This window comes from Neolamprologus brichardi, chromosome 7 (genome assembly GCF_056152115.1).
Source record: "Neolamprologus brichardi isolate AB-2024 chromosome 7, ASM5615211v1, whole genome shotgun sequence".
NCBI lineage: Eukaryota > Metazoa > Chordata > Actinopteri > Cichliformes > Cichlidae > Neolamprologus > Neolamprologus brichardi.
This window is the reverse complement of record NC_142110.1, coordinates 16,695,184-16,710,224: the sequence shown is the minus strand read 5'-3', so window position 1 is coordinate 16,710,224 and position 15,041 is coordinate 16,695,184. Positions and strand designations below refer to the sequence as shown.

At 39.6% G+C, this 15,041-nt stretch overlaps 1 protein-coding gene across 2 annotated transcripts in view; it reads right to left on the bottom strand.

Annotated features, from left to right (window-relative positions):
* The window catches only part of pde3a (phosphodiesterase 3A, cGMP-inhibited), a 76,602-nt gene that overhangs the window by 15,791 nt on the left and 45,770 nt on the right, over positions 1–15,041 (bottom strand). For both annotated transcript variants that reach the window (XM_035915487.2, XM_006782596.3), the window contains exons 3-4: positions 6,535–6,795; positions 4,473–4,630 (exon numbers count right to left, since the gene is read on the bottom strand). In XM_035915487.2, coding sequence (XP_035771380.1) covers positions 4,473–4,630; positions 6,535–6,795 — 419 coding nt within the window. The remainder of the gene's footprint in view (positions 1–4,472; positions 4,631–6,534; positions 6,796–15,041) is intronic.

The following is a 15,041-nucleotide window of genomic DNA, read 5'->3' as shown; positions in this document are numbered from 1 at the left end:
CAATATGTGGTAGTGTGTAAATGATTATTCTACACAAGCTCATTGTTGGTCAGAACAAAAAAGAAATAAATTTTTTTCCAAAATATCTCCCCTGTTTTCAAAAAACAGGAAATTGAACATGCATCATACAGTGAATTTTAGCTTAAAAGATGACACGCGCTATATTTCAATCAACTAACCACACAACTTCTTTTGGTTCTTCTTAGTACAACTGCTCGTGTCCTTTTTTATTATGTCATTGTGCTTTAAAATCAGTTTTATGGATCAGGCTCGGTTTTGTCTTATCATCAAGGTCAAAGTTGGTTTCTTGCCTTATAACATACATCATTTTCAAAGTCATAAAAAAAATAAAAATAAATTGCTCTTCATCTCTAAACCAAAAGGCACTTGGCACTCACTCTGTAACTATGACGCTTAATCAAGCAAATGTAATTCAGTTTAAATTGCAGCCCTGCCTGCTTTGCTCATTTTTGAGGACTTCTTCTTGTATGGCCTGAGCCGTGCCGTAAGCTCCGGCTGGCCTCTGTCTGCTAACCTTTCCGCTGCAGATTTTTTACTCAGCCACTTGCAGCAGGTTGACAGATTACCTTTGGTTCAGAGCCACGACGGACAGTGCCAAAGCCACGATAAACACCGCAGCTATTATTTCTGCTTCCAGTAATCTACCTACTCTCGAGCCAGATGACGTGAAGAAGATAACAACACAGTGGCTGGGGCTGAGGGAAATGGAAGGCATTCAATTGGGCCCTTTAAACAGGGTCTATCTGATAAAAAAAAAAAAAAAAGGTGATAATGTAGCTTTGAAGTTGGTGTTATTCCTTCTTAACAGTGTACGTCATTGAAGGCTGACATGATGGAAAAACGAGGGAGGGGAAAAAAAAGAAGCCTAATGCCCTAATTAAGATTGTGCAGATTTGATGATGGAGTAGAGAGAGGCAATTGAAGCCATGTGTTCATTTTCGCCCAACCTCCCTTCCATGTGTTCGCTCTCTCTCTCCTTCCCTCTTTCCCAACACTCTGTGTGAGGATGTATCAGGAATGATTAGTGGTGGTGTGTCAGTGATGTGAAAGGAAATTCATAGGCTTCTGGTCTTGGCCAGACACTCTAACAAATACAGTTTAGAGTACATAAATTACCAAAAACACTCCTTATTACTCCCTAACATGCGTGATTTAGGTGTCAAAGCCTACTTGAGAAATGACGTGTTGGCAGGTTGCTGCTTGCTAAGAGACCATCAAAGGTCGGATCCCAAACACAGCAAGTTGTTTTCAGTCGGCATGGGCTCTGGTTAAGTGTCTTTCAGCTAAACACCGAAGCCTTACCAGCCCTATTTGATTATTTCAGGCATCTGGATAAGAGCTAGATGCCTACAACGCATTTAACTGAAGTGCTGCTCCGAAAAGAGCCCTCTCCACTGCTGTAAACGAAACCTGGAAAATCTCTGTGTTTTCCAATTGTTTCCGGACCGTGTGAGCCAGAAGAAGCAGCTGTATCTAAGAGTGCGAGTGTGTGAGTTAATTGTGGTGTTCTCGTGACTGGGGAGAGAACCAGGTGTTTGTTTACACTCAGTAAGTGGCCTTATGCTGCTGGGCTGCGCTAAGATATAAGACCAGGCTTTGTGTACATAAGCTTTATGTTCAAGTATCACACTGTCACTGTGCAAACAGGACCAAACACGACGCTGACAGGCGCAGGCTACGCAGGTCTTTGGAGGGCTGAAGGCACAAAAGAAAGCAGTGCAAAGAGTTTAATGCAGTAAAAAAAAGAACTTAAGGCTTTCTAATATAGATTGATTATTACAATAAGCCTCTACTCAGACTTTTGTTAGAGCTTTTAAAAAGAGGCGCAAAGGTCCATTTTTGTAGAAAAATATATACAATACAACATCTAACCCTAAATACTATGAGCATCACTCTGACACCATATCAGCCAGGACTCCTTTGCAAAGTCTTTCCATAAGAAAATGGAACTTGGGAACCACGCCACATGAACAAAGCTGGCACGTTGTTGGGATACAGGGATTCAAACACCAACAGTTAGGTCCATAAATATTTGGACAACGACACAATTTTAACTGTATTTTCCCTCTTTACACCATCACAGTAGATTTTAAGGTGTGATTGAAGTGCAGAGTTTCCGCTTTAATTCAAGGAGTTTAACAAAAATTCACCTTTAAGGTATTACAGTAATTTTTAGACATAGTCCTGAATATAATTTCGGGAATACTGGCAAAGAATTTCTAATGGGATCTCTGTTGGAATTAATTAATTAAGTAAGTAAAGAAATCCAGTTTGGTCATGGAACACGAGTTTAACGACCACAAACTAAAATAAATACTGTGGGCTTGTTTACCACGAGGTGAAGACACAGCATTGCCGACTAGACTTTTTCTCCAAGGTATAAAAAAATGTAAAAAACTACCTTGGAAACAGCACACATGTGGTTTTTATGGAAAACGCTTACTTTTACAGTACGACCATTATCATTAGATAGCTTCACGCAACAAATCTTAAAGCAAAAAACTTAACAAGTCTGGCTGGCATCACTTACTAACGACAACATGGATGAAATCACTTGAGCCAGGGTACCCGCCCTCATTAGCCACGACTTGTACACCTGATTGAACATCGATGCCCTGTGATTGCTATTGTTTCATGCTACTCTAAAATATATATATATATACATATATATATATATATATAGAGCATTGCAGCTCTTCTGAAAGGATATTTTTTTAACCATCCACACAAAATGAGTTTCTAAATTCATCTGCGAGTGAAATAGGCCATGCAGTTGCAGAGTCATGCCTCATTTTACATCTGCAACATTTAGTCCAAACAATTGTTAAAATAGGTTTTGAGGGAGTTCGCAGAAGTAGCGAGGTCGCTTTTACCTGAAGCTTTGCTGACTGTAAGTATGTAAGTGAGCTGATTCAAATCTCTGCACTTGGAAGCTGTAATTTTGGAAAAAAAATCTTCATGTATTAATTTGGGGTTTTGTTAGAATACGAGCCATAAATACATAGAGATACATTTACCGCTGCTCTTTATTTTTAACATGGGCTAATGAATGCTAATGAACAATGCAAAGGTTATCCTGAGCTGAAGTTGCATTCTCTGAATCTATGCTGGCAGTTTTCAGTGAATCTTAGAATCATCAGACGTAGCTGTCGTAAATTCTCCCACATATTAATATTTCAGATATTAGATCAGACAAATGTTCTTATGCGGCATTTGAGAATTGCATATACACAAACCCTACTTTCCCCGTTGGTTGGTACACTACAGGAAACTGAGACACTGCTTTGAAATCCAGGGACACCCGGAAGCTTTGGTACTTGCAGACAAACGCCACAAACTGGATGGGGAAGAGACTGAATAAAGTGGATGAAACACTAATAGACTCTTTCTTGTTGAGGCATATTTAATATTTCAAAATCAGAGCGTATGTGCTGTCTAGTGCTGCTTTTGCGTCACAGAAATACTGTATGCATGAAAACTCATGCGAGCATGCACAGCTGAAAAATGTCAAGCTGAAACTCCTTTGAAATTCATAAAAAAAAGCATAATTTCCCCTGCGCTGCTCTAAGATAATCCAAACATAATGTTACAGTAATCACAAAGTAATTGTAAGGAGTGCTATCTCTGCACTGATCACAGTAAATTGTGCTTAAACAATTCACTTAGTAACCACAACAGCTTTAATACACGAGGATCCTGTGTTTATTCAAGATTTAATGCAACAATGTGATTTAGTGGGGGAAAAAAACCAAGAGGAAAAAAACAGAAAAACCTAGCACTTCTCATCACATTCACTGCATCTGCTTTAGTACTGTATGCAAACAAATGCTTATCAGGACTTACGTAACCTCTAACTTTCTCCATCCTGCACCATATTTCTCCTAAAAAGTACAAAAAGCTTGAAAACGCCTCCATAAAACCACACACTGTCTATTCTATGACAGGCTCACAGATCTACTTTGGAGCCATGATACTTCTGTGTAGCGTGAGCCTTGTGCTATCTTCAGCACTAATGTGCTCAGGGTTGATGTGCGTCTTAGTTATTCAGGTTAATGCGTTCGCCTGTGGGGCATATTTCCATTCTGGCTCCCACTGCACACACATCCTTTTCTGAACTGTGCCACTGCTTTTCACTGACACTGATGGCTTTGGTATGACTACAGCCATAACACTCAAAAAACCCAATATCCTTCAGAGTGATTCGCATTGTAGGAGCCCTCCTTAGTGTGTTTGTGCCTCAGTCGTGTATATCTATAGTACAATAGGACTTATTCTATTCCTATTCCATTATTTAAAAATCTAACAAAATTCCCAACGGGGACTTGAAAAAGCAAGCCATAAGGTGTAAGTGGAACTACATCTGCCAAATCTTGAACAAAGTAACCAATGTGACTAAAACCTGCGGTCTAAAAATACAGGAGGTTCATGTGAAACAGCTGTGGCTCAGGTACCTGCACGTGAGTGCTTCATGATAGGGTTTGATGCTGGCACTGCGGTCCCTTCGCACGGGTCCCGGCTCAATTGTGGGAAGTCCTGTGGCAGAGGTGGTGGTGGTCCACGTGGAAGAGATCCTCCTCAGAAGGCCGGGGTGGAGGCTCCGCCTCAGACGCTGCACAAAATGCACAGTACAGATACACAGTTAACAACCCCGGAAACCTATCTTATCACTTGGTGTTTAATAAAAATCAAAATCAGTGAGTGGCCGCAGGAGTCAGAAAACATCATTATTTGCTTTTGTATTAAATAGATAAAAGCTTTAAAAATACTCCCACCTGTAAGATAAAGTTAATGCTTGTTTGCTTTGTCTCCAGGCAAATAAATCATCTGGATGAGATTGTTGTTTTTTCTGCACTTGGCCAATCTGAAACAAATGACGCTGGTGATAACCTGGAACATTTTTCACAATCTGCCTCGCTGGATCCAAGGAGAATAAACCCCGCATCGGACATTAGCAGGCAGCTGTGGCTCTATATAGCACTGTGCAGATGCCTTTCATCATATAGGCTCTAGCCTCTCTGCTTCTTATTCTCTCTGTAAGTCTCTTTTGTCTTGTTCTGTCAGTCACAGGCTTTCTATGTCTATTCTCTCTATTCTCCCTTCCCTGGGATTCCCAGCGGTCTGTGCCCGTGAAATGCCTCCATCTGCTCTGTGCCATGCAGTCATTTGGCACAGCAGCTCTAAACATGGCAGACTCTCTTTCTCCGTCCTCTGCAGAGTGACCTACTAAAGATTGCCTTAGAATCCTGAATGAGCCCATTCACAACAAGGCTTCATATACTGAGTGCTAGGACACACAAACTCATGTACAGCATTAGGAGGCATGTTACTCACTTACATTACCTTTAGAGCTTTGATGTAACCTTAGTTCTGCCATCAGTCCAAGGTACATGCAAAATTCCATTCACACAAATTTAAAAGAAAATCTTGTTTCTGCTATGAATACAAACATTTTTACCATTTTTTGTATCATCAAAAATGTATGCTTTTCCAATGGTAAAATTGTGCAAGGCTGTAATTTTAAATTACCATAAAGAAAGCCCTATCAGGTTAAAACCAAAAGCAGAAATACATGGCACAGAAACACACACAGCAGTGTCGACATTTCATCATTTGTATAGCCGTTTAAGAGGGCAGAGTGAGTTTCAACATTTAACAAGTAGTTATTTGTTTTGTCATTCATGGGTTTTTTTGTAGCCCTTTCAATGGAGTTGCCATTTTGCAATGGAGACAGAGAACATGTCTGTGTTGGACAGAAAATGAGCTTGGAAAAACTTCACTCCTGTTATTCTCCTCCTGGGCAGGCAGAACTGGGCACATTGTCCCTTGGGGGAGGAAAGTCTTAATGAGCACAGTTTCGCAGGCTACTCCACAGGTGCAGTTCATCTTGACTACTTTTCCACAGTTCAGATGATGTAAACGTGCACCTGTCAGACCAGCGACGTGACAACAGTTTCCACAACGGCCAGAACAGGTATCGCATAGCTGGACGGTCATGGAGGAGGTCCAGGTTTGCTTACACGCTTGTCGGTCTTTGCAGCCTTTAGAGGAATACATTCACCTCCATGTCGCCTCTCCTCTTCTACTCTGCTCCTCACATTCATGCGCACACACTCTGTACGGCTCTACACATCTGTCATGTTGACACAGCTGCGGCTATGAAGGGAAGAACAGTGCTCCAAGCGCTCTATTTTTCTTCACTCAACTCTACAAAAATACTCCTTCATTTGATGCTAAAAGTTCTGAGAGCAGGAAGCACTCATTAGCTGAAACATGGGCTAAAAGATTAACATGTGTGGGGAGTGCTGTGTGGTATATAAATCATTTGGCCTTAATAAGGTGGACCACATTTCCATCCAAGGAATATTTCACTGTTTCCAAATAAAATTATTTTGTTTCAGCCTCTTGACTACTTCTGATTAACACGTTTGACGTTTCTTTTAAGGATGAAAAATATCCCTTTTTTCATCTTCGGTTCCAAGGGCTACATTTCTTTGTGTTAACTCATTTTGTTACCTTGTGGATGGATGTCTTCTCTCCTTTCTCAGGTACCTCCTCTGAGTCAGAGCAGGTGTAGACATCGCTGGGGTTATGCAGGGGGGCAGGGCGTGGCCGGTGCAGGGGCTGGAAAGTGAGCTGGGTGGTAAGCATGTTGCTGACGGCCCGCAGCGACGTGCAGGTGTTGGGTGGGAGAGAGGGGTCAGCCAGCAGGTCTGTAATCAGTCCATGGGCTTCTCCCATCACTGCTATGTCCACCATGACAGTTGTGCCTGATGACTGTAGGATGACAAGGAGACAAAGAAGAGTTAATCATCACTGCAACAGTAGCTGATGTGAGCTGATGCTAATTAACGGCTGAGTCTGATAGCGGCCGTGTTCCGCTTCTCGATGGCAGGCATGAAGAGCGGGTGTGTAAACTATGTCAGCAGCTCCTTTCTGAGTATATAATGTGGTTAACTGTGACACTTGAATTTATTTTGTTGTTTATGCTAAAGAGCTGGTAGTCAAACTATGCTGAAGGTTAGATGGTGTTTTTACATTAAGACAATTTCTTTCTTAGTGACTACTTTTAGGATAAACTGGAACATTCTGTCACGGAATTCATGGACTGAGAAAAAACACTTCCAAAAATCATTGTCTGTGAACACAAGTCACAAAGATGAAGCCATATGTGAACATGATTCAGAAACACAGTTTTTCTGGCCAAAACACACTTCAAAAGCCTTCATGTCTGGTGGCATGGGGGTGTATTAGTGCCTATTCAGCTAGCTCATCTGGAAACGGAGCAGTCTTTTTAATAAAGGCCTTTCATATTTCAGCAAGACAATACTAAAGCACACATAAATCTTTCACCAAGTGAAGACATTTCATGAAAAATCTAACATTTTTTCTTAAAATGGTAAATTGTCTCAGTTTAAACATAAACATTACATATAAACATTTTCTATGTTCCATTGTGAATAAAATGTGAGTTTCTAAGATTTGCAAATTACGGCATTTTACACAGTGCCCTAAAACTTTTTCCGGAATTGGGGTTATAAAACCTTTAAAAACTATAAGACCTGTAAGTCCTAGAATTAAAGGGAATCCATTGACATGCCAAATAATCACTGGATGTTATTTGGCCTGCCAATGTCAGTGGCTAATATTTATCTATGTGTCACTTTATGTGGATAAAGATTCAAAGATGAAGACCTTAAAACTTGTTAATTACTTTTCATAATGAATGAATGAAATTCTGTATTCTCTGGCACAAAGTGGAACAATATGGATCGTTGTATAAGTTGTTATTCTAGCAATTTATTCTGTGGTATCTGCCAGAAAATGTTGATTTTCAGTTTTGAATTCCAGTGCATCCTTAAGAATTTGAACTTTTAAATAAACAGTTTGGAATATATGAATGGCACGTCTTTATACAGCACTCTGCATGTAGTCATTAGACAACATTAATCTTTGGCTCTCTTCCATTGTGTCTTTGTCTTGTCATCCTCTCCTCTGCAGATAGCCACCCTCCCTGAGCCTAGTTCTTCTGCGGGTTTCTTCCTGTTAAAAGGGAGTTTTTCCTTCCCACTGTCACCAAGGCATTTGCTCATAGGCGGTCATGTAATTGTTGGGGTTTTCTCTGTGTTGTTGTAGGGTCTTTACATTAAAACATAAAGCGCCTTGAGGCAATGGTTGATTTGGCGCTACATAAATAAAACCGAGTTGAATTGATTTGATATGAATTGAATTGATGTCATGATGTTACTGTATGGTATATGTAAGTGCAGTGTTGGTGGCTTGTGTGTGTGTTTCAGAAGTGACTAAATAGAAATTTGGGATCAAGTATATATTCAGGATTATGCATTTTAATTTAATGCTGTCTTTCTACGGGGCATTAAAACATGACTGAAAAATTAAATGAGACAAAAATCTATGAATAAAATTTTAAGCATTAAAAATATACTTAACACGAGGTCAGATCTTGATTTTCCTGCTTTCCAGTGGTGTCTGTGCATATAATCATTAAAAACAATAATTAAAAAGTTCAAAGTCATCAATTGCTTTGTTCAACTTTTACAGCACATCTTTTATGTAGAGTGACGCTGCGAAATCCCTTGAAATGTGCATTTAGTTCAGGAAAAAACAACAACAACATCAGAAAACAAATTATACAAATGCTAAGTAGCCAATTGCATAAATAAACAAGATCCAAACCCAATACATAAAGATATAAAAACAAGAAATCGTCCTTTTTGTGCCACTATTAAGTATAGGAAATATTCAGTAGTAGTGTTAGACTTTGCCGGGGTTTGTTTTATAGCTGTGGTGTTACACAGGCACACATACAAACACGCAAACTTACATCCACTCATAGATCAAAGGCTTTATTTTTGCCTTATATGGCTCTTTTTAAAACATGAGAAGGAGGAGTACAGCGATGTACTTCACAGTAGTAGACCTCGATATTCTAGCAGCCTGTTAACTATCCGCATAACAACATAAGTTTGAAACACGTTCAGCACAGATGTGGATTACTTGATCCTTGTTGAATGGACTCATTAGCAGTGTCTCAAATAGAATCTGACCTTTGGCCTCCTCACTCCTGACCTCTCAGATGGCCAACAGCCATCGTCTGTTTCTGACCGTCTGCTGCACAGCTTTCAAGGCATCGGCACTGCGCGAGTCGGCCTTGTTTTCACAGGGTAAAGCGAAAAGTTCACAACCCACTCTTAATTGCTGTGCCTTGAGCAGTTGAACAACCACAGCTAAACACAGGTCAGTCCTGGCTGCCAGCTAATTTATCTAATAAGCCCACGAGTTCCCTTTTCCCCCCAAAGAATGTTATCAGATTTTTTTCTCCCCCCAGTGTCCCATTCACTTTGACACCAGCTGCCGGGCACCCAGATTTATTTTATTTACACTGGCTAAGTAGCAAGCGGTTGACGTTAACAACACATGTGTGTATACCTTTCATTCGTCTCCTCTTGTGGGAACAGAGAAGGTCTCGCATTTTGTTTTCCTAGTATCCTATCAGATAAGTTGGTGTATTTATACACGTTTTCCTGTTGGTCTGCAAGAATACAAAAGGCATGTGTTCTCTGAGTTTAAGCAAAGTCCTCCACATAGGGTGACCCACGCATGATGACACGCAGACATCCTCTAAAAGGCAAATGGAACACTTCTGGACAGATCATCGTTTATCCCCGCTGCCCCCTGTTGTCCCGCTCACATTTCCTATACTCTTTCACTTTACACTGCGAGCATAAGATGTAAACACCTGTCTTTCAGCTCATTTATTGCCTGATTTAAGAGTTCGCTAAATAGGGGGTTAAACAAAAGTATGGTGGCTGAAAAACATCTGGCTGGACAAAAACAACAGTGATCCTTAGGGGGTCTCAGTGGCTCCAAACGCACATGCACGTACACACGCAAACTCATCTGCTACTTCTGCAAACTCCGTCTTTTGTTTTCACACGACAGCCGCGACTCCGAAGCGAAGTGAAAACATAAAGAAGGCACTAAAGTCTGATAAGTGAATACAGAGAGGGCATCATTGTAAGCATGCAATGCAAGGACAGATGAACACTCTGTAAGGAATATGAACACTGCATGACTAAGTAGCCATAGGAAGATGTTAATGATGAAAGCACTGGGTCTGAAACTGAACGTAAGCAACTTAAAGCTAAGAGTAGGACATGAACATTCAAGTGCAGTGAAAGACTCCAGGTGCTGGGTTAGCGTTTGAGGTGTGAGTTTTTGGACACAGTGGAATTCATAGTATTTCTATCCGGTCGTTAAGTCTGACGTCACTAGCCGTGTCTGGGCCTAAACTCCGCTGCAGGTCCATATATCAAACGATCACTATGGCATTACTGAGAGTTGAAAAACTGTCTAAAGTCTTTCATCTTTAATAAAATGATCAGCTTTCTGCTCTACCAGGTGTAACAATTGAGTTTAACATCCAGGCATCCATGAAAACGGAATCTATGACATTTAGCGGAGTTAGAAGTTAGCAGGAAGTTAGCTCGCTAGCTTCTATCTAAATACAATATAGCATGTCCTGATTGCGGGGTTTTGGAAACAAATTAAAACGTACAGCTCTGTTATCACTTCCAACATAAATGAAGACAGAAAACTAAACAGCAGTGACGTTTGTAGGGTTACTGAAGTTTGGCTAGCTGGTATATAATGATGTGCTACGTGCAGCTATGTTAGCATAATATAAACAAGCTAACTTTTTTTCCACTCGATAAAAGTTAACGTGAGTGTTCTCGGTGGTCAGGAGCAAATGCAATCGCATGGCAGGATGCTGTAAAAGGACCAAACTTCAGCCAGGAGAACAATTGAGATAATCCATCCACAATACGAGGTTAGTCATTCATATACTGCTGCATGGGCTGGGCTGTAGTTACATCCTAAGGTTTTAAAAACTGAGCTTAAATAAATGATTAGCGGTAATAAAAGCCGAGGGAGGTCAACAGTGATCACTGACTGTTTTAGGAGCTTTTTGAGATTAAATAGAAGAAAATACAAAACATTAAACATGTTAACAACACAAAAGCCATATTAAATGCAGACTACTTTAGGCCCGGAAGTAGGATTCGTCACGTCATCATTTTACGACCAGATTACTCAAAAAGCTAGTGAAGCCTGTCTCCTACAACACTTAAGCCATTCCCTTGCTCTGTGAGACCTATATAAAATGCTTTAGACATGAGGAGTTTAAACTTTGAGCTATTAAAAGCTCATTGTAGGAAACATAAAGAATGTGAAATCCCAACTATCCCTGCCTTTCAGCTTTTACTTATGCCTCAAAAGGTGCGTCTTGCCCAGAAAATACCTCCCGATGTTCCCAATGTTTCAACAGTCTGCAACATAACACTTGAGAATCATCAATGGATGTCCTGGAATAGATGACATTGTAAGTGAGTTATGTAATATCCAAAAATTATATAAGCACTTTGTGTAAAGGTTAGATGTTTGGTCTAATTCATAGGCCATTGCCATAGCTGCAACAGCAGGCTTCACTTGGAGACAGATGTGACCGCTACAAAATAGACCTTGCCTGGGAAAAAAGCACTTTGTGTACAGAAGAACAAGCAAACAAAAAACGAATCTCCAAAGATGTTATGATGAAGCATTTCTTCACTTAGACACATGCGTGTTTGTAAACTAAATAATGATAAAATATATTCAAACAATAGGTTTTAACATTTAGGAATAGTATATCGTACATAAGGTTATTCCTTTAAAAAAGAACTTTTGCTATTGTCCTTCACAATTATTAAAAGTTTGAAATTTAGAAAAGTTTGCGCACTTGCTAAGAGTTCAACAAGAAGGTACATGGTGTCATTAATTATTTAACAACAACTGAGCCAAAAAGCAGAAGCACTGTGTGAAAAAATAAGTGCGCCCCATGATTCAGTAGTTTGTCTAACCGCTTTTACAAGCTGCAATAACTTAAAGTAATCATTTTCTATATGACTTTATCAGTCTCTCACGGTTGTGGAGGAATTTTGGCCCATTATTTTTTACAGCGTTGTTTCAGTTTAGTGAGGTTTACGGGCATTTGTTTACACATAGCTCTCTTAAGGTCAGCATTTCAATCAGGTTGAGGTCTGGACTTTGACTGGATCGTTGCAACACCTCGATTCTTCTCTTTTTCTGCCATTCTGTTGTAGATTTACTGCTCTGCTTGGGATCATTGAGCATACATATCACAGCCTGGCTGCCTTAGTAATTTGAACACAAATCTTTTAATATGTCAAATAGAATCCTTACTAAGAATAATAACGATTTTGTATTTACTAACATACAGTTTCTCCAAGCGTTGCAGGGTCTGCTCTTGGGATGGATTTGCTGGGACGTTCACGCCTTTGCTAGGATGTCCACTTATGGCATTGTGTTAACTAATTCAGTTGATTTTTGTTAAATAAATAATGAGACGATGTAGTATGGTGTGTTTTGGAGTTGATTTGAGGCTGTATTTATCTCATTTTAAGACCTGCTAAAGACTTTCTTTTTTGCAGATTTTTTAAAATTATGTCCTGATATGCAAAACCATAGAAATTAAAGAAGGTGTAATATTTTTTTAACCATGACTGTAAATGCAGCTTGCTAACGAAGTTTGCTGAAGTTAGCCAATTACTTTGCACTCCACTCTCATCTAAATATGGCTACTCCCAGCTCTCAAAAGATCCTGTCAGCCATAATTATTTAAAAGTCCAAAAACCAGTGGGAGGCCTTGGGCTGGTTAAGCTCATCTTTTATTTACAGTCTATGTTAACTAAGTTAATTTTGCTGACTTGATAGTTGTTTAAAAATAAACAAAACAGTTCAATTTAATCACAACAACAGTTGCCTCAAGGCTTGACAAACGTGGCTACACTCCTGCTTGTAGCTATAAAGCATGTTTTGCATTAACCTTTTACAAAAAGCTTGCTGATCTTAACCACCAATTTATCCTCTTAGTTTGATCACAAAATTACCAGAAATGTGTGCCCTATTAGTCACACACTCCGAACTGTTAGGGGGTTGACATGCTACATTAGGTAAACCTGACTACCATCATCAATAAACAGAATTTATGACTGCTCAAAAAGCTAAGTCATATACTAAACCATGCATGAACAGTCTGTTATGACATTGTACAATGAATAACAGCAGTGCACATGATCAATGGTCTTAATTGTTTATGTGAACACACTTTAGAACTGTACATCAATAGCCATGCCATAGATTAGCACCCGAGCAGCAGTTCATATAAACTAAACTGAGGGCCATTCAAAACAAACCAGCAATCACTCCTGAAGAGTGAGAGTCTTTTTTCTTTTTCTCTGTACTAATATATGGCCTATACTCAATTGTGTAGGTAGGTTTAGTTCTAGAAATGTACCGCAAAATACAATGTGTTATTAGCAAATGCTTCTTAGTAGGGGTTAACCTGAAGGTTGTATCTGACCTCACGATAAACAGTTCATTTAAAGGCCTGTGACACTATGTTTAATTAATTTTAAATATATGCACAAACTGTACATTTTGGAGGATTCGGTGTTACAAACAACATTGCTGACCAGTGCAACCACCCAGAACAGTGGAAATATGATTACTGGTGTTCCTGCTGTATCCCCAAGTCTTTTGCCAAAAACTTTGAGGAGGACATATGAAATATACTCGGTGCAACAAACAAAACCCTAATCCTTCTGTCTAATGATGATTATTAATGGAATACACAGACAGGAAGGTCACATATTTGTAATTTTTGAGGGAGTCCACTTGATGCACCTTTAACCTCTCCGCTCACTCATCTAAACATACAGTCATCTGAGCCTCCAGTAAAGTAACAGTGATATGTGGGCCTCTGAAAATTGTGCAATGGTGAGAATATAATGTGTCCCAGAGGGAAGCTAAAGGTCTGGCAATAATGTAAGCAACTCTGCTTTTTCATAAGGTACATATACTGCAGAGCTTATTTTGCAATTAACCCCACGCAAAAAAAATAAAGAAAAAAAAAGAAAAATGGGAAGAGCAAGAATGTGCTGAGCAGGAAGCTGGGGAATATATCTGAAAATACTTTAGTGTGTTCCTTACTTTGACTTTATTTACCCAAAACTTTGACCACCTTTGAAATAATCATTACCATGCAGTTTTCTGTTTCAGCGGTAGCGCAGCTAACGTAATGGCCTTGATTGCATCTGTCGGGTTGGATTAGGCGAACAGAAGCTAGGGAGACGACGATGTTCTCTAGAATAACAGAGGAGTGATACAGTATGAATCACAGCATAAGGGTAACACAAAACTCCACTGAGACGCTCCGAACTCCCAGCCAAAGCTTGTGAAGCAGCACTACCCTTCTCACTTTCAGACCAACGCTCGGCCCCACTGCGACCCAACTCTCCTCACAAACCTTCCGACTGACTGCGCCAGATCCCGGCTCTGCAGCCAGGGTACAATTACACGCTATTATATATTTTATTAAAACGTGGCTCGACGGGGAGGTTGTACGAGGTATCAAAACAAAACAAAAAAGCATAACTGCCTCATTTATGATTTACTGGGAAAGGTCAAGCCCACTGACCCTTCACATTTTTCTTCCACATATTTCATTGTGTATAATTGCAGTAAAGGAGCCCACTAATATAGCTAATATGCAAAAAACAGAAGCTGTGAGACAGAGTGGTAGAGGCAGAAGCTAAAAAAGAATATATATATATATATATACACACACACACACACACACATACACACACACACATATATGTATATGTATATATATATATATATATATATATATATATGTGAGTGTGTGTGTGTGTAAAACCAGAGGTTAATGTATTCATCATGAGCACATCAGTGCACACACTCATGTGTTTAGAGAATATGAGCAGATATACTAAAATTAAAAGTAATTCGAAAAAACAAAGTCTTAAAAGTGGCAATTCATCTATATTATTCCATTTTTTATTTATTTTTTTCAGGCATTGGATAGTCAAAAGCACAAGTAGTTCAGTGTTTTCATTCTATATCACCCTTAAACTCAC